Source organism: Motacilla alba, chromosome 7 (genome assembly GCF_015832195.1).
Source record: "Motacilla alba alba isolate MOTALB_02 chromosome 7, Motacilla_alba_V1.0_pri, whole genome shotgun sequence".
NCBI classification, from domain to species: Eukaryota; Metazoa; Chordata; class Aves; order Passeriformes; family Motacillidae; genus Motacilla; species Motacilla alba.
Window position 1 is genome coordinate 7303359 of NC_052022.1, and position 27172 is coordinate 7330530.

General features: G+C 39.9%; 1 protein-coding gene across 15 annotated transcripts in view; it reads left to right on the forward strand.

Annotated features, from left to right (window-relative positions):
• The window catches only part of NCKAP5 (NCK associated protein 5), a 380074-nt gene that overhangs the window by 344039 nt on the left and 8863 nt on the right, over positions 1-27172 (forward strand). For 14 of the 15 annotated variants that reach the window (XM_038142476.1, XM_038142470.1, XM_038142472.1 and 11 more), the window contains 4 exons: positions 4404-4718; positions 6891-7027; positions 8465-8594; positions 11181-11368. In XM_038142476.1, coding sequence (XP_037998404.1) covers positions 4404-4718; positions 6891-7027; positions 8465-8594; positions 11181-11368 — 770 coding nt within the window. Of the gene's footprint in view, positions 1-4403; positions 4719-6890; positions 7028-8464; positions 8595-11180; positions 11369-27172 lie in introns of those variants that run through there. The other variant, XM_038142482.1, reaches the window with a different exon arrangement.

The following is a 27172-nucleotide window of genomic DNA, read 5'->3' on the forward strand; positions in this document are numbered from 1 at the left end:
CTTTCTGAGATGGAGGTGATGTGTTTCTGATATCTTTGTGACAAGTGTTTCGGAAGAAATAAAAAAAAAAAAAAAAAAAAAGTTGAAGAATAATTAGGTTTAATGATTTGTTGCTGGTATTTAAGATGCATTTTTTAAATTATCTATGCTCAGGAGAATGCCCTAAAATACTTCAATTAATTCTGAGCTGTCAGTTCTTATCAGTGGGATATGTTTACTTCTAACTCTTTAATTTTTGCATTTCAGAGGAAAATGTAAAAAAACCCTACAGAATGAGCTGCTAGGGTTGTTTTCCCCTGTGATGATCTGATTCTTAGAATTCCTGATACCTGCCAGCCTGAGTGTATGTCCCTTTCCTACTCTCCTCTTATGCAGACCCTCAGAGTGGTGCAGAGTTTCCACAGATCCTTTTTATTCCATCTCTAATTTGGGTGCTGACTCTGTGTTGAGGAGACCTAGGTGACCTACTGACACCAGAAAATGCTGGTGAAGCACCAGTGATGATGCAATATTGCAAATCATTGTCCAGCTGCACAAATTACCATGGTGTCCAGCTGATGGAGGACATGAACTGCAGGATCATCTTGCACATGGCAATATTAAATTTGAAAATTATTGAGAAGTAGTTCAGAAAACTTTCAGAAAACTTTCTGTGCAGTGTTAACTCCTTTTTTTTTTTTTTCCTGTGGTTAAGAGGCTTCTTAAAAGACCATCTTAAAGGTCTTCCTCAAATTTTCCACTGAGCTTTCACAACACCCTGTCATCAAGAGGTTCCCATGCAGTCAGGAGTTTCTTGACCTCCAGGAAATATAAATTCTTCCTCGTTTCTGTTTTCATTTTGGAATTGTTCCTCTACAGTAGGACTTCCAGGAACTTTGTTTTAGGTCCAGACTCAAATCTCCATGGTGACAGGGAAGGGAGGGGTTATTTCAGGCTTTTGATTCTAGTCTGAATATTCAGAGAAATGGCTGATGAGGAGTCTATCTGTGTCCACTATAAAATCAATACTATTCTGTGAGCTTCTTTCTTCCCTGGCAAAGCAAGAGGAAGAAAAAAAAAATCAGAAACAGGCAAGGAATTTGGCTGCTATGCCAGGAAGAATTCTCAAGCAAAAGTAATTAAGCTCATATATAACTCTTTCCAGACTTTAATGTTTCACGGAGTCATTTTTCATCTACTGAGTGGTACTGTCACAGCACCAGAGATTTAACTTTTACATATTTTCATTATGTAGTCTTGTGCAGCTCTTGCTGATAACAGTAATTTGAAGTGTCAGTGCAGCTGATGAAATCAGATGGGCCATGAAGCTGTTTGAAAGCTGTCACTGGGATGTATAAAGTACTTTTTATTTTGCAGTTGCTTCACAAAAATTTTTTAAAAACATAAGCTAACGTGTATTTGTTCTTTCAATAATACAAATTGTTCTGCAAGATACTTTTTTATTTTTATTCTATAGATTTAGGGGTGAATTAGTTACTTTCAGTAATGAAAAATAAAAATCCACAAAGAATTTTGTGGTTTCCTCTGGATTTAGGACTAGGTTTTTGGGGATTGTTCAACATAGCTGAGTCACAGAATTTTCAAAAAATCTGTCTGCCAAGCATTGAGCACTTTGAAAACCAGCCTCTTTTGTGGTTTTTCAGAACTAAAAATTGGGCTGTGTGAGCTGTTTTAAAAATCTGTTTTCCACTTGGTATATTTCCTTTATCGTGGATAAAGTCTCTATGAAGGAAGAATATAATTGATGAAAACTATTTTCCTTTTAATTAAATGTGATACCACTGGTGTGCTCCTCCATCCCTCTCCCAGTTATTCTGGAAACAGCAGGAGACTGTATATTCTGGAAGTCTGGCCCTCAGTATTCATTTCTTTTGATTCTCTGCCATTGTTTTCATGGTGCATTCCCAGATGGACACAAGGTAGTAGTGGGCAAGAGAAATCCAAATGTCATTTTAAGAAACGCCCTCAGAAGATAAAAGTTTCCATCTTCCAGTTCTCCCTGAGCCAAGCCTGTAGCTTTGCTTTTTAATATACATTTTAGCCCTCCTTAATTTTCCTGTAATAATTCAGGAGGAATGGCTTTTTCATTTCTTAGAGAATGGTGGGAAAGGAAACAACACTACAAGGTCCTTCAGAGTCCCAGTGGAAATGGCTTCCAAATCAGGTCTCACACTGACCATCCAGACAGGAGAGGGGAGACTCCTCAGACCTCTGTGTTTTTTATGTTTTCAGTTTACTCTGTGTTTCTCTGCCTCTCCAACACAACCAGGGTTGCTCAGGTCTTTTGGTTGAGAGGCAGATAACAGAAATCCTTTTTTACCCCATATTTCCCTTTATTTGCTAACTCTCTCACCAACAGTCTTCAGTTGAAGAATTGCCTGTCCATGAGCTAACATGCTGTTTCAGCTTGATTATCTTCAGAAAAATGGCAAGGGCAATGCCTGGCATTTAAAATTGCTTTTCCACACTCCCACTTGTAGCTAGGTATTTTGCTATTCAAAAACAAACAGAAAAAAAAAAAGTTAGAGGAAGTATAGCTGAGATCAGAGGGTTCAGTAGATGGGATGTCTCCTTTTGATGCAGAAGAACCAAATACAATTATCTTTTTTTTTTTTTTTCTTCATGCTTCCTGGAAAACCTTCAGCAACTTCAAAAATCATTATGACACATTCGCACAAAAATGTGACAAAAAATGCAGGTGCTAGCCAGGCATGGCTTCCACACCTTACCTCCTTTTACCTATGAAGAGAAATTATTGGCATGCAGTAATTTTGTGAAGGAAATCAGAGTCACTTACTGCCCTTTTAAAAGACAATGCACAGAGAACTTGCTGCTGCAGCTCAGCCAGGCTCTGTAAGGTTCAGGTGCTCAGTAGGACTTTCAGTCCTTCTTTGATCCTGAGTGATGAGGATAAGGCAAAGAGGACCACATAAATATAGGCTGCTTCTCCTTTCTCAAGAACCATGGAATAGAAATACACATTTAATTTATCTGTAAGTAGTTTCTTACTTGTTACCAAGAAAGGCCCATTGAGATGAAGATGTTTAACAAGAATGACTATGGTAGTGTTCTTAGTTCAAAAACAAATAGTCAAAACCCATAGGGGAGAAATATTTCCAATTTTTTTGAGAGTATTAGAAACACTGCAGAGGAAAAAATAATGAAAATTACTTGAAAGAGAACTGCTAACTACAACAGTCTTAAATAACAATTGGACATATCATAAAAAAAAAGTCAATACTCAGGAATACGTAAAAAAGAGATGGAGAAGATATATTGAACCATGTTCTGCATCTCCTGCTACAGTACAATTGTTCAGTGCAGTATATCTTTAGTCTAGTGAAGCCTTAAATTTTTCAAAGCAGAGGAAATTCCTCTGCTTCCTTTGGGATTGTCTGCACAGACTTAAGATCTTGCTGTCAAGGGATGTTTCCAGACATTTAACCTAAATTATGCTCATTTTCCAACCATTAGTGCTGAAGTTCCCTCCTTGGTGTTTATAGCTCTCAGAAGGACCTTGCCATCACAGGCTCTTCAACACTGTTTGCCCCTTTTAGAAACAAAAGAGAAGTCTCTGGGAACTGGTAGAGAATGAGAGGGCAGGGGGGTTGTCTGTACATGCTGTACAAATAGCAGTGAGCACACAGCTACACTTGCACCTGTCCCTGTTCCAAGGTTTGTACAGCATCTTTCCAATAGGAGGAATAAGCTGGAGGGCTGTGTGGGACCACAGTGCTTCCAAAAATAAAAAGAAGTATTAAAGTATTAAAGGTATCCCTGCCTGGCATTGTGGACACTCACCCAAACTGGTATGTGCGGGACCAGAGTGTGACGACATAAACAAAGGCAGGGCTGCTGCTGTCCAAGAGTTTTAGGATGCTCTGAGAGATGGGTATCTCTTAGAAATCCTGTAAATCTGAATTTTTTGTAAGAATACGTGATACATTTTGGTTAACACCTTCTTGTGTGAGAAGCAATTAGCAACACACAGGTGTGGAGAGGCCAAACCTTCAGGGTTGATGTTGGAAGGAATACATTGCACTGCTCCATCCCTCATACCGGTACTCTCCAGACATTCTGTGGGCTTTCAAACTCAAAGATTTTAAAATTTTATCTGTAGTTGCTTTCTAGGACCTGCCCCACTTATCCATTGTCACACTGTTACTCCAAAGCAGGCCAGTGTTAATGTTTTGGCACCTGTTTAATTTCACTGCACCTCAACAGGGATTTCCTTGTATTCAGTTAAACAAAGTGTCAAAAGCATCCCAGTGACAGGTAACAGCACACTCACAAAGTGCAAAATGTTTCCCTTCCCTTGAAGAAGCCCTTTTTCCCCCTAGATCCTTTCCCTGGCTTTAAATACCTCTAGCTCCATCCCAACACACCATTTTCCTGTGCCTTAGAGTCTTGCTGCCAGATGAGGACACTGGACAGCGGGATTGGAACCTTCCCCCTCCCCGACTCGGGGAACCGATCGACGGGGAGACACATTTCTAAGCAAGAATCACCCTTGGAAACGGGAATCTTTGCAGCAGCTGAGCAAGTTCCTCTTTCAGCTCCTTCAGTAAAAGCCAAAACTCTTGAGCGAGAAGTGCCTTCAGCAGCGAAGAGCCAGGAGTCTGTGGAAAGTGTAATTAGTCACTCAACATCTGATCCGGCCATGACTGCCAAAGGGATACGACCTTTTCAAAGTCGCCTTCCCAAACCAGCTTCCTCAGGTAAAATGTCAATTACACTGAAAATCACATTATTTCTGCCTTGGCCTCTGTTTTGATTAGCAGAAATCCTGTAATAATGGCAATTGATAACAGAAATGTTAAATGCAGAGCTGAAGATACTCTCTTTATGAATGCGTAAGGTTAACAAGTTTGTGACCTGAGCCATGTGGAAATTTTGTTATACAAAATGCTTATCTGAGAAAGAAAAATTAGTTTAGTACTTCAAGTCTTTTCTCAAGAAACAGTACTTGAAGAAAAAAAAAATATGACAGCCTTGGAAGTTGACTTGAAAAAGAATCTGGATGTTCAGAAATATTCAGGATCAGACTGTACAAAGTACAAAGCACAACCATGTTGTGACATAGAAAAGATAAATTCATAAAAACTTGCTTTTGATACTGGATTTGAGCTAAAGATTCATTTGGCCTCAATGCATAAATTCTGTCCTACTGAATATATGGCCTTGACCTCAAACAAGGCTCTCATTACTTTACTACATCTTACAAACATATTTCTGTATATGAACATAAAGTACCTGACTTTCACTTACGAGCTACGTGTGTGTTTAAGCTACAAAACAAGAGCTGACAAAAGTATAAAAGGACTGGCAATCCATCAAAGCTCCAGAAAATAACTCTGTATTAGTAAATAGTTCCATTGAAGTCTGTTCATTTTTTATAAATAAACATTGACTATTTATATAAGTTTTTGAAGGCTTTGGAGTTATTAATATATATGTTAATAGCATTAAAAATCATGTAGCATTAACAATAGGGAAATTTTTGTAGTCAGCACAACAGATACAGTAGAAAGCACAGTAAAAGTGATTAGTTTAATGAAGAAGGGTGTTGTTTTATCTTGACCAAATGCAATGTCACTCATTTATTGGGGTTAGGGTGATTAGCACTTTGTCAGTGCAGTTGTTGCTCCTGTAGAAGTTGTGAGTATTTAACTTGTATAAATCTGTATCCCTCTATAAGAGAGATTCTGTGTAAGTAGCATGTAAGGTTAAATATCAAGTTTGAGCTTAGTTTAAGGCCATCAAATATATTTTCTGCTAATGAGCTGTCATATATTGAACCTAGGAGGAGAGAAGCCTCTCTTATATGTCCATAGGATGCATAACAGAAGGTTTCTAATTAAACATCTCAGAACTCAGTTGATTTAGCAATGTTCCCAGTGCAGCATTGTAGTGGTATAATAGACTGCAAACACACATTGTATGCTTTATTGCAGACTCCCTTGCCTGTTTCAAATCAAAGCTAAATAAAAGATGCTTTAATACTTAGTATTTTTAAAATAAGTGTACTGTTAATTAATGGTACAGCTAAGAAGGATTCAGAAAAGAAATCTTAGTTATAGATTACGTGCTGCATGCTTGAATGGCCACATGTGTGACCTCAATTCAGCAGTGTAATATAGAGTAGAGCCCATGATTAAACACTGTCATTATAACAAATTGAACAGAAACTGCAAGCATTGAATTGCTTCATAAGAAATCAGTAGCAGTAAGATTGTTCTGATCTTAATGCTAATATTCACTGCACCAACCTTGTAGGGTTTGTATCTTAATTAAATTGTCATGAAGAGATGTTACAAAAAAGTAGTATACATCAGATGATGGGGTCAGCTCATTCTTTACTAGACTATCTTCATTCAATTCTTCTCTCCCTCACTTTCTCATCCAAATTACAATTATCACTTTATTTCATATGCACCATATATCTTCTTTGATGTTTCGATTTTGCATAGTGCAAATATAGCAAATAAAAAAGCTGGCTTTCTGCTAGAAAGGTACTTCCAATTGTATTTATATTAAAAGATTGTTCTCTAAGAACATAAAATAGCAGAGGAGATCCTACAATGCCTAGAAGTAGTTACTGAATGTTGTTTCTTTGTTGAAAGGGTATATATATTTTATAACGAATGAAGGGATTTAAATTCATGCCTTCCTCTTCTCTTGTTAACTGGAAAAGGATTTGGATGAAATTCTGCAACTTTAGTTAGAACTATTGCAGTAGGTTAGTAAGTTCTTCCTTTGAGTAGTAAAACATTATTGGACATAATGAAAGTACCACAATTTGCCCCCAGCTTTTGCTGAATTGTAATTGACACACTATCATGAAGATGCTGATGAGACCTAGAATTTAAATAATGTCTCCTTTAATTCAGGAATAATTAACCTTGCAAAGCAAAGTGAACAAGAAGCAAGTTCTGTGACCTCTGCCTCATTAGAACATGCCGAAGAGACTGTAGAAAATAGAGAAGTTCTTCCAGAGTGGACCCCCAAGAAAACTACTAAACCAAAGGTATAAGATAAGTAGTGGCATCTCTTAAATGAGATGGGTACTGTGGCCAGTGGTGAGGTATCAGTGTTTTAATGGCCAGTGTGTTAACATGGTGTGAAGAGTAACTAACAATCTGACAGCTGCATTTACTTCCTTGCCCTTCATTTACTCTCTCATTATTTATCAGTAATAATAATACAGCACCTAAAGGTTCTTTGTCCTCCTGGTTATAAACATGTTTTAATTAAAATCCTCTCAGGCACTTTTAGAAAAGGAAACGGAGACCTTTTACCCCATTCTTCTCTTCTAGAGAGTTGCTCTGGTTTGTTGCTTTTCATAAGATTGGGATGGCTTTTTTCTCTAGGTCTAGGTTTCCTTGTCAGTATGGCTGTGTTCTATGAGAGTTTGAGAGGTGCTATGGAAGTATTTTCAACAGGAAAATACTCTAGAGTATGTTCTCAACATGTGTGTACTCTAACATGTTTCTGTGGGGTTTTGGGACTACAGCTGACTTGCAATCTCTGTGCATTCCTGGCTGCATGCAGGTATCCTCAGCTCCGCTTCCCTCTCCACAAGCATGTGATTCCTAACAAAAGAATGTCCTTCTGCATCAGTTAAAAACCACAGCATGGATGGAAAGATGGGGAAATTATTATCCCTCTTAGAGAAACAGAATTTAAATCTCACTAGAGCCACCAGAGTAGGGGTAGTAGGTGGTGTTTGTGCATGCCATCACCCCAAAAGTGTCAGGTCTGGCTTCCCCCTGCCTGGTTTGGGGGGTTTATTGTACTGAGCTGCTGCTCCTGAATGGTTTGAGCCTTCAGGCCTTCCATGATTAGAAATTGTCCAGAGCTGTCAGTGTTCCTCTTTATTCCCAGAAGGAAATCAATAAAGCTGCTTCCTGGAAAGAGCTGGCAAAGGAATCACCTGGGAACTAAGGGCTCTCCAGTACTGTAATATAAGTATCAGGACAAGAGACATGAATTTAGGAAACAACTAGGATTTACTGGTGTAGAAATTGTCTACTGGCCATCCTCATTGTCTCTAGAGTTGCTTGCAGCAAGCTTTTTGTGGTGTGATAATTTTGCACATTGCAAATAGTATTCTCAAGTATTAAACGAACTACTAAAATTGAGCTTAGTGGATAAAATTATCCAAAAATGTTGGTGGAATCAAAAACAATGTTACAGTGGGGAGGGGGGGGGGGAAGATAAAATGTGGATTGTTTCTGCCAGACTGTCTCAGGGGATGTAGCAGGACAAGAATGGATTATTTCCCCCACATCAGACTGATGATTACTTACTTGAAGGAGTTAGACTGGTAATGCAGACTTTCCCAGTTGAACTACCTGTTTATACTGCATGATGAATATAAAATGTGCTACTCCCAATACTATCTTCAGCATTATTTTGATACATTTGCATTTTCTGACTTGCTGCCATACCCTTCTTTGTGTAGGACACAGCTCTAAGGGTGTGCACGTACTCAGCGAGCAGCACTGACAGTGAGCCAGAGCCAGAGTACAAAACCAGTTATTTCAGAACTGCAGAGGAGACTCTTGTGGAGTTAACAAAGAGCAACAGACAAGGTAATTGAAAATTGGTACATAAAGATGTATGTCCCTCATCCCCACACTGACTCAGCAGCAGATGGTGTCCTTCATTGAACTTTCTGTCTAGATTTCACTTTCTAACCCCAAATCTTTCTTCAGTCTAATTTTCCATTAACTTTTTATTGCCTTTTTCTTTTTATTATGTGTAAATTCTTTTTTCCCCTCTTCCACAGTTTTTACTAGTGGGGGCTTAACTTGTAGGTTTTTATACATAAACCTCTGTGGTGCAAATAAAAATAATTACATTATTACAAAATTGAAAGGTGACTATAAATATAGTTTTCTTTTTTTTTCTTTTTTATTATACAGCCAGTTGAAATAATGCAGTGATGAAGGCCACAGTTTCCCAACCTCTGTATCAAGGTGATGTGGTTATGGTGCCACAGTGAACTCTCTCTCATTTTCCTCTCTGTATATATTGCAGCTTTCAAGCAAGAAAGCTTTTAGTGAGAATTGATGGCAATTTGGAATTTACTGAATTCCAGTAGATAAAAATACATTAAGTGAAGTTCTTGAGATAATAGTTTTCTGTGTGTTTAATAACCTGGGAAATTGCTGCCTTGCCTCGATCACCAGCCTGCTGTGCTGGGAGCCACCTTCCAGTGCAGATGTGAGCCCCGGGGGCAGCGAGGGGAGGGCACCTCTGTCCTTGTCCTCTGCCCAGGGATCCCTGCGGGTGGGGAATTCTGGCCAGTGCAAAGGCCAGTGCAAGGTCTTGGCAGCAGCCTGGGAGCTGATGCCCAGAGCAGCCCCAAGGCTGGCCTGGCAGGGATCAGCACCTGCAGCACCATCACCAGGTGACGATGGCACAGAGAGCAGCATGGGTGGCTGGATGCTGTGCTCTTCAGTGTCCCCAACATTTGGCATTTTCAGAGCTAATCCAGTGCTTGTGATTCCCTGGGAGCGAGCAGAATAGGAAGCTAGGATCATTTATTTACATTAGTGCTGATTCTTTGTGGGTTTAATCTGTAGAAAATACTGCAAGTCATTTTAGTCAGCCCATAAACACTTCTTTACAGATTTTGCTTTTTACAAAGCATACTTTAATGCAATAAACGTGGGGTTTTTTTAATAAGTAAATAAGCTTTTTTATTTCCTGCATTCATCACAATTTGCAGGAAAAAAACCCCTATTTTTATCATGTGTTAGCAGTTTCTTTAAATAGCAGCAGATTCCAAGTTTAACGATATCTAAGCATGACTTGTGGTGACCATCTTACATAGAGATTCATTAATTTTGTGTATATGCCTCCCTTTTGAGACAGTAAGAGAATAAAATATGTAATTATGACTGAGACAAATAGACGATTATGACACATTATTGCAAAAGTATTTCCGCTGTGTTCATTCCTCATTGTCAGGGTTTCTGTTCTGTGCTCTCTAAATGCCGTTCTCACATGGAATTAAGAACCATACTTTATCCCATTCTGTGTTCAAAGGTCTCTGTGTCTTTATGCACTTCTGATATAACCTCAAAACATCCACATGAGGCTGGGGCAGGGGCTCCAGCAAACCAATCCACAGAGGCTATTTTTATATGAATAGATAATTGCATTTATTAGCTAAATCCCCAAACTCATTGGTCGCACAATTATAATGTTGGAGTGATTTTCATTTTCCATTTATGAGTAGGGAACAGAAAGACTGAGTGCCCAATGCAAAGGCTATTAAAAGTCAATGATAAGACTTTTGTTGATTTAATGGGCTTAGCATGAGATTCCCAGTGCATTGCCCAATGTGACAGAGAAGGTCAGTAGAGTAACAGGGAATATGCCAAATATTCCAGATCCTTCTCTTCCAACCACGAAAGTGTTTTGATCTCAATATCATAAAACGGTTCTACCCTGATGTGATTCTGTTAGAGGCATTGGAGGCAGACCTTCTCCTAAGGCTGTAGGTAGTTATGAGGCAGAGTTGAAGTTTGTGTAACAAGAATTGTGAGGAAAGAACTTAATGTTCACATAAACATCTGTCTCCTGTGTGCTGTCATGAAGCTGCAGAAAATTCCCCTGGTTTTATTTTGTTCTTCTGAATGAGTTTTCAGCCTTGGACTTCAGAAAGCAGGGCTTTATTCCTAATGTTGTTGTGCTACAGCAGGCTCTGAAACAAGCACCACTTTCTTACCTTACTTGTGTATTTTTTATGCTGTTGTATTCATTAACTAAAAATGTTGTGAAAAGGAAAAACTCCCAAGTACAGCCAAAGTGAAGGGTATGCTAAAGGAGCTTAGCACATCTGCCATGTAAGTCTATTAAAAGAGAAGAACAAAACCTTGCTGCAAATAATTAAGTGGGAAGATCCGCCCAAATTAAGCACCTTGTCTATAATTTGAAAAGAAAGGAAATTAATTCTGTCTGTCTCATACCATCTCCTCCAGCTCAGACATTAGGTGTGAACAGTTCCCTGTTTATGCATTGGAGAATTAGAAGGTAGTATTTTTAATGGTTCCATTGCATTGAATTTCAGATACCTTAAAAAACAACTTAAATACATTAAAATTGTAAAATTACATTAAAATCTATGTAGAATGTCTTAATAATATTATTTGTTACATCTCTTGCAGCTGTGCAAGAAAAACAAAGTCAGAGAAGGTCGTTTTTGGGGAACCCAATGTCAATTTTGGATTTATACCAACACAGTCTCTATGGCCATTTTGGAGAGGATGGGCCTGAAAAATTAGCCCAGTACAGCTTAATTGAGCAGCTGAGTGGAGCTTCCAGTAAAGACAGCAAGACCAAGGAGAGCCCAAGTGTGAGTTACTGTAATTTTTATATTATTTCACATTTTGTTCATTATTATTTTTTCTTCCCTTTTGTTTTTTTCCCCAGTGTGTCGATTGATTACTAAAACCAGGCAGACTTGGAAAAAACATGACCTGCAGAAGAGTAAAGATCTGAATATTTTTAGAACAGAATGTTACGTTTGAATGCTCACCTGTCACAGAGTTAGACTTACAAAATTGACAAGCAGAGACAGGCTAGTGCTTGTACTCCACCATTAGTGAGGAGTTGAAATTTAAAGCTAGCAAGTAAACACAGAATTTATCTTTTAAGGCTGCTGCTTCACATGTAATTAGATGGCTTATATAGAACAACATGTATTAAATGACTTAAAACTCTGGAGAAGTATTCCTGAAAATTCAAATGAAATTATGCTATGGAAATCACCTGTCTTCTGTTTTCCTCTGAGATCTTGTTGTCAGATTTGATGGTTTTAAACATTATTTTGATGAAGATCAGTCCTGAGCTGGTGGGTTGACCTTGGTGCTAAACAGAAACAAATTTGTTTTCTCCTCTTGCTCCTCTTGTGAATCCACTTCCTTCTCTGTGTCTAGAAGTATTGAACTGACATCACACAGTCTCAGCAACCCTGAAGATGAACTTTTCAACCTGTTGTTTTGCTCCTCTGTTCTCGTGCCTTCTCCTCTCATCATCTCACTCCCTTCCCTCTCTCCTTTGATCAAACAAGCCAATTTCTTTAAAAGTAGAGACACCCACTCATGATCCAGTGCAATCATTTGCTTCCATGTTCAGTTTCCCCAGCTCTTTTCAGACACAAGCTCTTTTATTTCTGTGTGTAGCACTCAGCACATTTTGGGAGTGTTACACTATAAACAAAGGTGGTGGCAGAAAATAAGGAATGAGCTGCTGGTTTGAAATTTACTGGTGTAGTGCATAAATGAAAAAGAATTTTTATCTCTTCCCAGACCCCAGTTTTTAGTTTCAGGAAATGACTGTGCCTTGCAACTTCAGAGGTGATTAACCAAAGTTAGAGTCTTAGAGCTTTCAGGAATCTGGGCCAAATATGCAGAAGGAATATGAAGAACGAAATGGCAGTATTCCTGTTTTTTCCAACTCTGTTGGCATCAAAGTCCTGCTTAACTGAATATTAAATTGACCACAAACTTCAAAAGAAAAATCCTGAAATGTATGTGCCTCATTTCCCAATCAACCCAATTTCATTAGTATGCGGAATATGATTCCATTTTAATATACGTGGGTCATATTAGAAAGAACAATTTTAAATAATCTGACTTCATAGAAAAAGGGTAGCAGAAGGGTGTTAAAAAGGGTATGTGCAGGAAAATAATTTGAGCATCCACTTAATTCCTCATCTTGAGCATCCAGAAATTCATAGCTTAATTATGTGTAGGAGATTAATTATATATATGTGCATATATAGATGTGTGTATATATATATATATATGTATATATATATATGAAAAAAATGCATAAAAATCAGTTCTGCCTTCTGAAGGCCAAGGTCTTGTGCTATTAACAGAGCAATTAGATTTGGTTCCAGTATAGAAAAGTGACTCAGAGTTGCATCTACTTTTAATTAATTCTTTTCATGTATTCCTTGTATATGATGTCTCTGCAATGTGCCAAATCAGCCTCAAAACCTACAGAAAGCCATTGAACAGGCCTTAGGATCCTGTAAAACTCCATCATTTAACCAAAAGGCATCAGCTGTAGCTCAGCCAGCACCAGCATTTTTCATGCATTATGTTGAGGAGCTCTTGAGTTTACCTTTTAAGGGTCTGCAATAGCTCTCCAAACAGCATTGCCTCTCCCTGAACAGCAAAAGCTCAATAAAGCACTAGAGATCTGCCTATTAGCACTAAACTTTTCAGAATGACAAATGAGAGGAAGTAACCATGAAAAGCAGGTTGCCCTGAACTCCTCCTTGTTTGAAACAGCACAGCAAATTTTTTCTGAGCTGTAGTTTGTGCAACAGAAGAAGATCTACAGTCTGTTTAAATCGGAGCTGTGTGATCTGCAACATTACCCACAAAAAGAGGGGGACAGCAGAGACACAGCAGAGACTCACTTATGGCCAACGAATTTTTAAAAAATCTAGGTGTATAAATTTTGTGGGGAGACTAATGCAGCTTTCATGCAGAATATTTGGTATTTTGAAAAAAGGAAGTTGTACAGGCTTTGAATTTAATTCCCAAGTGGCGTTTGTCAAGCCTTGGGAAAAACCAAACAAAAGATGTGTGTCAGAAATGCCTCTTGATGGGCAAAATGAGTTTACAGTGCTTGTCTGAAGAGCAAGTGTGCTGAGACAGTCTCTGAGCCCAATTAAATGGGGCTGTACAGCTCCAGGATGGTGCAGACTGGGGGCTCTAATGAGGCAGTCAGGAAGCTCTCTTAGCCCAGATTGGCATTTGATTTGTCTCCTTCCCAACCAAGGCACACACCAGCATTGCCTCCAAAGTTTATACACAGCAAGTTTCATCAGGAAAAAAAGCACTGTGCAGGAGCTTCAGAAGAGAAACAACTGATGGGCCATTATTGTGATGAAGGGACGCTGCAGGGACAGTTTAAGGAATCAAAAAGTGCTTTTAGACATTGAAAGGAAAAATACTTATTGTTACAGTCTTAAACAGCATCCTGGTTAAATTCTCTTGGCATTAAGACCAATTTTACGTTACTTTTATTTTGACCTGAAAAACATATTCTGAAATTATGTCATCCTTTGGCACACTGCAGAATTTTGGATGAGAAAAGCAAATCACAATTTCAAAGAAAGGAATAAATGCATTGAATCATCAGCAGAAAACTTTCACTTAAATTAACAACCGTGTTGTATTTTCCTCATGTAGGATTTTCCAAACAAGAAACATTCATTTTAAATATATCAAATGAATTATTTTTATTTGAACAGTAACTTCTCTGGTTAAATACAATATATGCAGCACATGATCTGAAGTCCACTGCAGGCAGCCCATGGGAGACACCTTGTCAGTGAAACTTCACTGAGCCCTGCATTAAACAGCTGCTCCTATTCCTTGCACTCTGGGAGTGCCCTGAGCACTTTGCCAACATCATGACCATGTTTATGCAGTGAAAAAATTATTTCACATTTAATCACTTAATTTACTGTTTAGACTTTCAAAGCTCAAGTGGCTTTTTTCTTACAAGAATTCAGAAAACAAGATGAATTTCCATTCCCCGGGCCCACTGTTTATTAATATATCCTATGATCAAACAGGAGCCATTAGGAGAAGTAACTGAGCTGGTCAAAGATTTTATTACTTAATCATCCTTACAGTCCCAAAGAATTATGAAAAATATGTTTACTTCTCTGTCCTTAATCAACCATCACATACTTTTACTCTTTAATACAGCCCTTCTTGCTCTCTTTTGTCCCTATTACTCAATTTAAGTCACCATCAAGGCTTGCTTGTGATTTCAAGCATGACTTGAGCACTTTAAAGAAAAGGTCCCTTATGGAAGGAGTTGGTACCCATCAGAAGTTTCTAATTCCTCTTGTTTTTCCCCCAGTTGTGATGAGATACATAAGAAATCTGACATTTCTGGCACAGTTCCCTTGTTAATTGCCTGGACACTTGAACTGGGGGACTCGTGTAACAAAAGAGTTTTCTCTGTGCAGTGTGAGTTATGGCCACATCCACCACATCAGGGTTTGGGTGTGTGGAACAGATGATTCATAAATGAGATCAAATCCCCATGCCTGGAAATTCAAGTAGACATTAGAGAGAGCTGGCATATTCAGGCCAAGGAAAAATCCGAGATGTTGCTGCTGTTTAGGCTTGCACTTACAAATAGGACTGACCTGGCAGCATTCCCAGATAAACTCAAGGATTTTACAGCTGAGTGAGCTGATTGGGAGTTAATGCTGTATGATTGACCTGTTGTGCTCACATCCTCCTATTAGCAGAGAGAATACCCACTAAAGGACTAGAAACAAGGCTAAGTCTGGTAATTGCACAACACTTGCCATCCTCCAGGATCTCCGAGCATTAAGCTGATAGTAGGGAGGGTGTTCCAGCCTTGCTGAATTACAGCATCACTTAGAGCAGCCCTGACACCTCTGCAGGCTGCACTAAACAAGAGTGAGGGGGAAATAAAGAAAGGCCTGAGCTGCTTCTCCTTGTGTTTCATCTCCTACAGAGATCAGTTACACTTGAGCTGGGGTATGAGCTGGCAGCACGCTGGGTGCTTTGTACTGTTCACCTCCCGAGGTGAACATCTTGGAGAATGTGCCAGAAGACTTTGTGTGCCTGATATGGGTTCTTTGAGACCCTTTCTGAAGGTGCCTTGCTCTCTCTGAAAGAGAGAAGCTCTTTGGCTCTTGAATTAAGTTTCTTTTAAAAAGAAGTCTCCATGTTTAAGTATCTGAGGTAATTCTGAGGAGACCATGCGCACTCTGCTTTCACAGAGAATTAATTTTTTTTCACATTATCAGATGTGCTCAAGGAGGGATTCTGCTTATCACATGTGGAAAAGCCTAAGATAATGATTTTGGTCCAATTAGCACTTGGGAAGAGCTGTATCTTAAGACTTTAAACTGGAAAGGAGGTATTGCCCTGGGGAACTACTTTCTTCCTTTCCTCTGACCAGCAGCTGCCTTATCCTGAATACCAGACTTTCAACCCAAAGTTAAAAATATGAACATTGCCCCAAACCTTCCTCTGTGGGAAACTTAATAAAAGTCATCTATTGTTACATCAGTTACAGTTACCATCTGTATTTGAGAGTGAAACCACATCTCAGGGCACACTCTGGTGAGCACTAAATAACTTTTTTCCTTTTACTTTCATATAACATGAATACCTGCAGCTGGGGCAGCCCTGGGTGATATTTTGCTGGGCCAGCAAGACTTGTTTTGCTGTCTGGAAATTGGTGACAGCAACACCTCTGTCATGTTACAACCAGAAGAAAACAGCAAATGCTCCTGAGGACCTTGGTCTTGTTTTCTTTTGTACAATGTGTGTGTTACTGCTAATGTAGAGTTTGAAGCAGCTCTTACAAATCATTATACCAGAAAGTAATGGAAGGTGGAAGAGGTCCCTTGTCAGTAAAAGAAATAATATAATGGGCTGGATCAAATACAGAAATTAGGTGATAGTAGGTACTAATTGCAAAATTCAGTTTACTTCATATCAAGCACAGAAACCTCATCTCCTCTTTGCTATTTTTCTTGTCAGGCTTAAGAGACAGGAGGAAGATGAGGTGGGGAGGGAATCAGTTTTATTTGCTTTCCCAGCCCTGATGAGCCTGGGATATTAAGGAAGAAGCTGCCATTGTACAATCTGTAGGTGGGAAATAAGTCTGCAGTCTCATTTGTCCATCTTTGGTGTTTTAAGACCTTTGCTTTTCTTTCAAGTAAGGAATGACTATAACACATCATTGCATATGTTCAGAGGTGTGATCTAGTAATGTAAACATTTGATGGCATTAATACTCAGCATGTGACCCCTGAGCATGGCCTCGTGGGCACCTTTGAGCTGCACATTTCCCAGTTTTGTCAAAATTGCCTCAATAGGATTTTCCCACTGATAGGCTTGGGGCTGCAAGGTTTCCTCTCTGTGTAATCAAGGGGGTTTAATTCTCAGATGAGTGATGCAATACTTGTGCCATCAAAGCAGGGACTGTCTGAGTAATTGCCTGAGTTGATGTAAAACCCATTGTCAGGGGAATTATACAGGAGTATTTGACAACCTAAGTGACAAAAACCACAGGAGCATGGTCTGATAAGAAAGCAGTTTTGACCATACCACCCATGGGAATAGTGCAGAATTAAACTTATTTTTTCTAACCTAAAGTCTGATTTGCTCATGTTAAATTAGAAATAGGCTAAGACATCTGCAGACATCAACAAATCACTCGTATCTGCATGTTTTTTCCCCTCCACAGGACAAGTTCACATTCTAAGATCTGCTTCCAAGCCTTATATTCCCAATGAGGTCTTTATTGTTTCTAATTCCTTGCCAACAAAGTTGCCCCCAAAAAATAAAGTGAAGAGACAGCAAAACAAGCAATTTGAAGCCTAGCTAGGCAGTCTGCTGGGACCAAAGCCTCACTTGACACACATCACTTAAGAGAAATGTTGTGTGGTGTGGAAGAACATCCTTACAGGCAGCCTGAGGAACTGGCTTGGCAACAGTAAAAAGCTGCAGTTATGGGAGACTCATTTCTCTCCCTAAGCCTTCTAGGTGAAACTGCTGAGGTTTCTTATGCTGCTGAGAGTTTTAGTAAAAAATTATGCAATGGAGAGTGGTTCAGCAAGGAGGTTGATAGCATTCTCCATAACTTCCTTAAGTTTTTAAAAGGCTTTGGCAAGAAAAAAACATTTGGAATGCAGTGTCCACCAGAGAAAATAACTTTTTTAATTGTATACAAGGGACATTTTTAGGGAAAAGATAACCCTAAAAAAAACCTGGAAGCTGCTATCTGCTGAAGCAGTTCTGCTTCTAGCATTAATGGCCTCAGTAGTTTTAGTACTGTGCCACCAAAGCCCATTCTGACTCGCCCTCCAGCTGGCATAAAGGCTATTTTATGTTTGGTTAGTGTATTTATGGGCATGGGTAGGTGGCAACATTTTAACTCAAATATCTTTTAGCACGTAGTTTTAAGAGTATTTGGGTATCAGTGAGGGACAGAAAGTCTTTGGCATAGGAGAGCAGGCTGTGTGGCATTTAAAACACATGGTGTGCAAGGCTAGCAGGAGAATGGTTTGGATGTGAGTCTGAGAAAAGATGTGGAGAAGTGGGAACAGGAAATCCAAGGGCTTCAGGTGCTGCTGGGCGTGCAGGTGCAGTTCCAGTGCCTCTGGCACAGTGTCACCAAGGGCTGAACTCCCCAGTCACTCACAGCACCCAGTGATCTGTGCCTGTGTGGCTTGTCAGCTGCCAGGTGCAGATGTCTGGGCTTGGGATTTGAAGCCAAGATGTCCCGTGACCACAGCTGGAGCCTTGTGCTCTCTGAACCCCTTTGGCATTGTAAGGAGGGGAGAACTTTGCCCTGTCTGAGTGGAAACCCTTGATCACTGGAGCAGAAACCAGATATCCCACCATCTCAGCAAGTAATTTCAAATTACAGAGAGAAGCTTGTCTTTTCAGCATGTGGGGGCTGCATAACCACCTTACACACTGGCCCAGATGTCACAGAAAGCCCTGCAGTTCATTTGGCAGAGTCCCTGAGGGTCGGCCCAAAGCTGCTCGAGTGTGAGTGTCCAGAGCAGCTGTGCAGAGCTGTGCAGAGCTGTGCATTCCCAGGGAGTCTGCCCTGTCACAGCTCCGATGGCCTGGCTACCCCAGGTCATTTCTCAGCAGGGCTGAGTAGCTGCATTAGCTGGGTGTGGGTAACACCCCAAGACATTCAGCCCCTGCCCACCCCCCCTGCCCACTGCAGACACGTCCCCAGCACTCCAATGTCCATTTGCCTTGATAACTGGAGATTACATCTGGATTTCATAGGCACAGGGGCTCTTAGGTGGAAGCAGGAAGATCCTTTAGTCTAATAAGAACCAAAAGTACATACAGAATAAAAGTATAATTTGCTAGTGATTTCCCCAAGTGGAAAATGTTCTGGGCTGTTTTTCAGAGGTTTGACAGATGGAGCTGATGTGATTTGCAGCATGGCCCAAAGTGCACTCATGTTGCTGCCATTTGTAACCAGGCATTCTTCAGTCCCCCATCTTTGGAAATAAAGCTGCAGGTTTCATTTCTCTCGCTGTGGAATAGGAATATTATAATAATACTGTGGGCCAAAATAGAATTCAGGGCACATTAACAGCAACAAATTATAAATATTAGTAAGCATGTGAGATAGTGTAATTGTTGTAATGACATTAGTAATAAAAGAAAAAGCTGAAAAAATAGATTGGATCCAATAAACATTGGATTGACTCAATCAAGGTACAAGCAGTAAGGCACAGAGGTGTGTTCAGTGAGCTGTTTGTTTTCTGAAGCTGGAAAATATTTTGACTCCAAGAGGACCATGTGATTAGCAGAGTTAAATGAGATGAATAAGGCTGTAATATTTTTGTGAATTGTTTTTCCAGCTGAAGCTTGCCTTCCCCATCTATAACAGTGATGTTTTGCATAAAGCACTCAAACATCATGCAGAGAAGGGTGGGAAATGACTGATCTTTTAGTGTGAGAGTTCTGTACCCAGGAGAGTACATGAGGAGTAAATTGCACAGATGATGGTAGCAGGAATTGTGGCAATATGCTGAGAATATGTTGGCAAATTATTCCTGTCTTTAAGAGGACACTTTTTCTTTCCATGTGCACATGACAATAATATCCTAATCAACGTGGTATTTTATGTCAAATATTGACAAAAAACATACTGAAATAATTTTTTGGTGTTTATAGTTTGCTCCACTAGCTGTTTGCCTTTCCCAAAAGTGATTTGATTTTTATTGAAATGAGAAGTTATACTAGATTTTGTGCAGTGTGACACATGGACTCTCTAGAACCTTAAGAAAAATATTGGTAAATATTTTTTGCAAGTTCAAATTTTCTACTTTATAGCAGATCCCAAAGTGTAATATTTTATCTCTTACTATCTTTTTAGGCCCCAATACATGAATTTTAGGCTTTTGCAGCACTCATATTAATTTAATGAAAAAGCAATGTTTGTATTTGATAGGAGAGAAAACCATGGTATTTAGCAGATTTAGTAGCAAAAAGTGACAGAGGGAACATTGGGAAATTCACAAGATGTAGTTACATAATTCAGATGTCTAATTATCCTTCACAAAGGCTAAGAGTGATACAAGTTTCCATAGCACATGTCAGAGTCCTGGCAGCCTGAGCTGCTCATCAGTCCCTCAGTGCCTGAGACACAACCTGATGGCTCTGCTCCCATTAGTGCCACCTTCTCTCAATCTCTCCATCCTTTGCCTCCTCATTAATAGAGGTCACTAAAAATTTTACCTACTGTAAAAAATTGTAGCCTGAAGAACTTCACTTAGCTACTGTAGTGTTAATCTCAGCAAATCAAACCCCGAGTGATTATTATGTAAAAAATTGCCAGTCAAACACTTTAAAGTGATTTTTCTGACATCCTATTACATATGCACATATCCTATGGGTTACTGAATGCTCTGTAAAGCAAACTGTAAAACGAGGTCTCAGATGGGTTTGGGAGGATGGAGAGTAAAGCAGAAGTGGGTGGAAAAGAAGAAATTAAATATGAATAGGGTGTGTTGCTGTGGATTATAAAATTAAAATGTTAACTATGCAGTAATAGTCTATGATATTTCTTCTAACAAAAAAAAAAAAAAAAAAAAAAAAAGTCACCAGATTGACCAGATTGGGAAACTTGTTGGTAACACATATAATAAGACAAAAAGCAGATTTGAAATGTAAAAGATTTTCAGACAATGCCTGAAACTCTGAGGAGCAGAAGTAGCAGAGCAGACAGCACATGCTTGCTGGTTGCTCTTGCAAGAATTATTTTACTCTGCATAGACTAAGAGGAGATTTTTTTTAGGGCCTCTAATCAGTAAAAATAAAGGTCAGGGTTTCTTCAAGCTTCCTTTCTTAATGTCTGTGCCTAAATGGATATTTAGACACTTTAGCTGCCCAGTTTTCAAAGGTGCTACAGGTCTGTAGCTTTTGCTGATGTGTCTGACCAGTTTATGTTATTTGGATCCTGTGAAAATGGAGTTTATAGAGGTCCTTGAAAATTGGTTTCAGTATTCTCCCTCTAACTGGCAGAATTTTGGTCTGTAACATCCTGTTACTGTGGGCAATGAGATGGAACATCAGCAGACATTTTCCCCAAGTTGAAAGGAAGGCCAAATACTGTGCACTTCTAATCTGGTCCTACTGTGCTCCCATTAAGATCATATCATAATGAAATTCTTCATCTTTTTAAATCCATTTCTTTATTGCATTTTCCATAACATTAGTGTATGGGCAACTGGAAAAAACTAAAACTTTCATTTGTACCATTTTACAGAATATTTTTACTATCACTATTACAGGAACTTCATCCTATCTTTTAATGTTTCCCAGAACCACTATGGCAAGCCAGGGTACAGAGAGCTCAACATTTCTAATACAGCATTTCTACAAATAAAATCCATGGTGAAAACATGGAAGCTGTGTTATTAGTGGCATGGTGTTGCAGAGCAAGCCAAGGACAGCAGCCACCATTTAGAAGCTGTGTGATGTGAGGGCTGGAGCCTTCCTGATTCACTGCTAAAGACTTAATTGTCTTTGGAGCTTCTGTTTGTTTGTGGCAGTTTCATCACTTGTCCTGGTGACACGAGAAGATGAAGTGTCTGGCTGGGCAGGAAATTTAGGTATGAGGACCTTTATCTTCTTCTCTTGTTCTACAAGGCAAATTCTGCTGGTTTCTCCCTCCCATTCCGTAGAAGCTGCCTGGCTGCCCAATTAGTGTGCTTGGGAAGAGGAAAGGGGGCTAAGGCTGATGTCACCCACAGGCGTCACACGCTCTGCTTTTAGCTCAGCGCTGTCCTTCTGTTCCTGTGAAAGTGTTGGGGAGCCCACTCTCTCTCCTCCACAGCCAAAAACTTTCATACAAAGCAGGGACTTGGGATTGCAGCTATCTCGTGCCATTCCTGGCAGAGATATCTGTGGGAAGTAGAACTTTTGCCTCCATATCCTGTTTCTCTGGTAGGCATGGACTCTGGATGTCAAAGGATAGAAAAATCCAGATTTATGAATGCAGCAGGGTGTGGATAATTACCACTCGTATTTACTCAGGGGGAGAAACCACTCAGAGTCCACAGGCCCCAGGGCACAGAGCATGAAGACAAAGGTCTCCATGGGTTCCAGAGGCTCTGGACAGCACAAAACCCTGGGGCTGTACACAGGGCACTCCAATAGGAGTGAAATCATCAACCACTCCAGTTGATCATCATAGCCTGCCTTGCTGCTGGTGGTGGCACTAGAATTTGCTAACCTGTGCTAAGCCAATTCTGTCAGACAGTTGGGAGTTTAACAAACGTATTTCAAATTGTATTTTGGAGAAATCTCAAGCATGGGGGGAACTGGTCATGTTCTGTTCATTGCAGCAGATGGCATCCCATTTGGTGTTTGTTAGCTTTGTTTGCAGCTCAATATTTTGTTTCTAGGGGAACTCAGTAAGTTAAATAATTTATTTCTCTAATGCATCAAGATTCTGATCCAAACACTGCTAAAGTCAGTGCAAAACATTTGATTAACTACCACGTTCAGTGGATTAAATGCCAGCTTCTGTATGTTGAAGGGTATTTCAGATGCTCCCTAGTGAGAACCTCTGTGAGGCCTCTGCCTTTCCACGGACAAATTTTTGCCTGCAAATTAAAAAAAATATTCAAATACTGTCAAAAAGCTTAATAGACATGAGTGCAGGACTGTGGAGATAGGGATGATGTTCTGGCTGAATGTCCAAATTACTAAGCCTCTCTTGCTATTAAATTCCCCATTTTTTAAATAAAGAATATAAATAATACCTTCCAGCTGCATTTGGAATTTAATCTAGTACTGTTAGCAGGCTGCTTTGAGAGCTTTGAAGGCCCCATAGCAGCACTAAGCAAATAATCATTATCACTTAATATTCTCATCAAGCATTCTTGCTCAGGATGGGATCTTGCATTACAAGGTCTAGCCATAAACACATTGCTCCTCTGATGAGGAATTTTCTGAATGTCAGAAGCAAATTCACACCCTGATCCTGCAAAGAGTTTTGCATCGGCAGAACTCTACCACCTTCAGCAGTCCTGCAGTCCATACAGGGCTCCAACTATGCCTCTGCATGGAGAAAAATTTTATTCCATTGTTGCAAGTATTTGAATCCTGAATAATCTAAGATATTGAAGAAATTAACGCTTTTTTTTTAAATTAGGTATTCTAATAAATATTAAATGCCTGCTAATTTTCAGCAACATTTTTTCAGATAATTCATTCACTAGTAGAGCCTGGCAACTGCTTTGTTCTGTATTTTCATCCTGACTTTCTGTTTGTGTCATCTGTGGGCATTCAAAACGTGAGTGTGCATTAGCTGTACAGTGTGTCTGCATGAATTCCAGTTGTATTTTAGTCCTCCTAGTGGCCTATTATATTAACAATATTACAGTCTGAGGTTTAGGCATAGGAACATGTTCTATATCACCAGTACCTCACTGCAGTTGCAGCACTGATACTGCAGCAACACTTCTGCACTGTTAAAAGTCAATAAATCTCCTAAAGCATTTGTCCAATAGATCCAGTCACGTGGCAGCTGTCACTTCACACACTTCTCTTTTTATACAGAAATTACAGTGAAATCAATGCAAAAAAACCCCACTATACTATTCTTCCCCTGCAGGAAGCCCAAATTCCTTCATACCAAATTCCTTCTTCAGTCATACCCAACAGAGGTTTCCTCACAGCCAGACAAGGGGGGTCAGAACCCACAAAACCAGGGTTCCCAATATATCTTTTCACTGCCCCTTCTTTCTCTGAAAAAGCCTTGAAAGCCTTCCCAAAATATCACCTCACAACCTAGGAAGGGCCTTTGACAGCCCAGGCAGGCTCAGCACAGTTACCTCCCTTTCAGCTCCTGTTAGATGCTGAACCTGAGCTTTGCTGGTACCCAGGGAAGCTGGAGGTGGAAAGGTAAAGGTCTGTCCAGCACTTGTGCTTGAGTTTTCAGTTTTGAGGCTGTGCCCCTCACAGAGAGTTTGCTGCCATTGCTGCCTCCTGCCACCTCCCAGTGGGACGCATTCTGTATGCCTGGCTGGGCCACCAAGTAGGGGAGAGCTTCTCATGACCAGAAACAGATGTACTCATTTCTAAAGGATGAAGTAAACACATCTAAATCCATAAATTACCAACAATTCCCCTCGGATCACAGCCAGATGATATGCATGTTAATCAAAATGGATATCACTGCTTTCATTCAGTGAGGAGGAAAGTTCAACATTTATAAATTTCCTGGCTGTAGGAGCTTCCATCTGCGACTGTAGCAGCGGCCATCTTGGTGCCCAGCATTGCTCTGCTTAATTGTGATTATTTCTAATAATTCCAATTCTTAATTCTCCTAATAATAGAGAAAGAGTGTTTAGTTCTGAGCATCCTTTAGAGTTAAAAAAGGACTGTCACCTGCCATCAGCATTTCAGACATGCATTGCCCATTCCCTGCGCGTACCCCAGTGTGCACTTTGTACACACAAAGTAGGTGCTGTAAGAGCGTAAATGGCTGGCCCCAGTGTCAGGAGCAGCCAAAGAAAACTGCAGGGAAGGGGGCAAAGATCCCACATCCCAGTGGGCACCTCCCTGAGGCCACGTGCATTGCTGTCATCCCTTCCTCTCAGCACCTTCAGCCCCAGGCAGGCACCTGCAGCTCCCCAGGAATCCAGGAGCTCCAGCCAACAGGCCTGGGTTGAAAAACCTGTCCTCCAGCACATCTGACACTCAGCCATGAATTTCTTAGCTTTTAAATTGCATTTTTTACCTGATTATCTTCCAGAAGGTTTTCTAAATTCTTGATTAATTTTTGGGTTGGCTGTTTAATACAGTGTTTGGTTAACTAATTCATGTAGTTGTTTATAATTATTGCCTTGCTATAAAATCATCTTAATAGAAGGTTGGGGTTTTTTTTGTTTTCTTTCCAGTAGAATAACAAGTTATTTTATTATTCAAACAAGGCTTACTTCCTGCTGTTTTCAATAAGATTTTTAATAAATATGTAAATTTAAAAATTAATTTACTGCATACGTTTGGCAGCATGATTCTTGAACTGACAAAAGTTTGATGGATTGTAAAATTATCCTCCATAAAAATCATCAGTCACAGTAAACAGAATTTATCAGCCTCTGGTAATTCTACAGCTTTTTCTTCATCTTATCTCCTGTTAGGAACTCACTTAAAGTTGATTATAATATAGTATGTTTCTAGAAACGTAATTCATTCATATATTAATTAGATTTTAGGTTAATATCCCATCATGGAACAGGACATGAGCCAACAGTGTTTTCCCATTGTTGCAGAACTGCAGCAGAGAACCCTTGATTACTGTTCCCATGTGGTTTAACCGCCAGGACTAATCACTAATCAAATTCCAACCACATAAAATGGAACATCCTTCATAGCATTTATTTTCTAGCTGACTTATACTATAGGCTTTTTATTGATACAACTTGCTGTACTGAAATGAACTAAAAATTGCAAGAGAGGATTTATCCTTCTGCTTTAATTTGGTTCTGCAGCCTGTGCCTGAAACTCTGTCTTGGGTTTTTGTGCATGTTGTGCTGCTGTCCCTGAAATACTCTGCCCTACAGCAGAGATAAATTGTTTGCATAAATTTAGAAGGTCCATGTAAATGACTGTACTGTTATGTAGGATTTGTTAGCAGATGAACTTAAAACATAGGTTTCCATCTGCAATTCATGCTTTGCTTGAATCAGTGCTGGAACTCAGCTCATAGCATCAGCTGGAGAGGTGGCAAGTGCAGTCATGTTACCAGCATCATTACTTGCATCCATGCTGCCCCACTTTTCTCTGACTACAAAGGAACTTCTCTAGTCTCATTGCAGAGTCAGAAAACAGTGTGCGTGTGGTTCAGGCTGCTATAGATTTACTGGGGAGGCAGCCTGGGCTCTGCCCTCTTGCCCTGCTCCTCCAGGAGCACTTCTCCCACTGCAGGACTGCCCAGCCCCAGCCCCTAACGCTCACTTAGGGAAGGTGCAGAGGAGGGCACACCTAGTGCCTTTCTTTCCTTAGTGCCTTTCAGAAGCCAGGTGTCACAGAAGGGAAAAGAAAGGGCAGTGGGTTCTGGTTAGAATCATTAGAGGTAAAAAAATCTCTGTTATGTAGAGTTGATTAAAATCTGTACTGGAAAGGGAAATGTCAGCTTCAGGTTCCTAAAATAAACTATGTTGTTGGGCTGGGGTTTAAGCAAGCTAATTCAGAATTTTTTTAACAATGAAGAATACCCTGTTTCCAAATTCTAAAATTTTGACTTCTGTATTCCTGGTGACAGCTTTAGTTTTGATGTGTGTGCACCGTGGACATGAAGGTTCCCTGTGCAGCAGCTGAGCATTGTGGTCACAGAGAGGGGAACTGATGGGTCTGGAAAGACTGCTTGTCTCTTCCCAAATTTCCTTCCTCCTCAGAGGCTAAAAGTAAAAAAAAAGCCCTATTTGCTGTGGAACTTTGTTTAAACTACCTCCCTGAATCATTCTGAGAACTTGCAAGAAGGGGCATTCCTTTTCCTTCCTCTGCAGGTCTGCCAGAAGAGGTTTATGCTCACTGAACTCTCTCCCAGACAGCACAGCCCTCTTAATGCCCACAACAAGCCAGTCTTCATAGCTGGGAGAATCATTCCTACACGCTTTTGTCATCCTGCTGATTTCCTCTTGATCCTGCCACATAATCTTGCTTCTTCAGTGGTTGCACTCAATGATCTTAAAGGTCTTTTCCAAACTAAACAGTCCTGTTATTCCATAATTCTTTTTCTACTGCTTCTGTCTTTTTACACACAGGTCAGCTGGATGGTCACAGGCTATGAATCTAGTCCAGTGCACAAAAACAGGATTACTAGTGAGGAAAATCCTTACCTACTTGCAATTACCTTTTGCAGTACAGTCATGGAGTGCAATTCCATTTTTCCAGATCCAGTATTCCAGGTGAATGACATACAGACATTACAGGCCAGGAGCTGAGGCATCACTAGAGAGATGGGGGATAAGTGTCTTTGTAACTACCAAAGTGAATTGTCTTTTTCAAAAAAGCCAAAGGGGGAAGATGAAGACAGGTAAGAACACAGCTAATACTCAGGAACAGTACTCTGAGAATAGTTC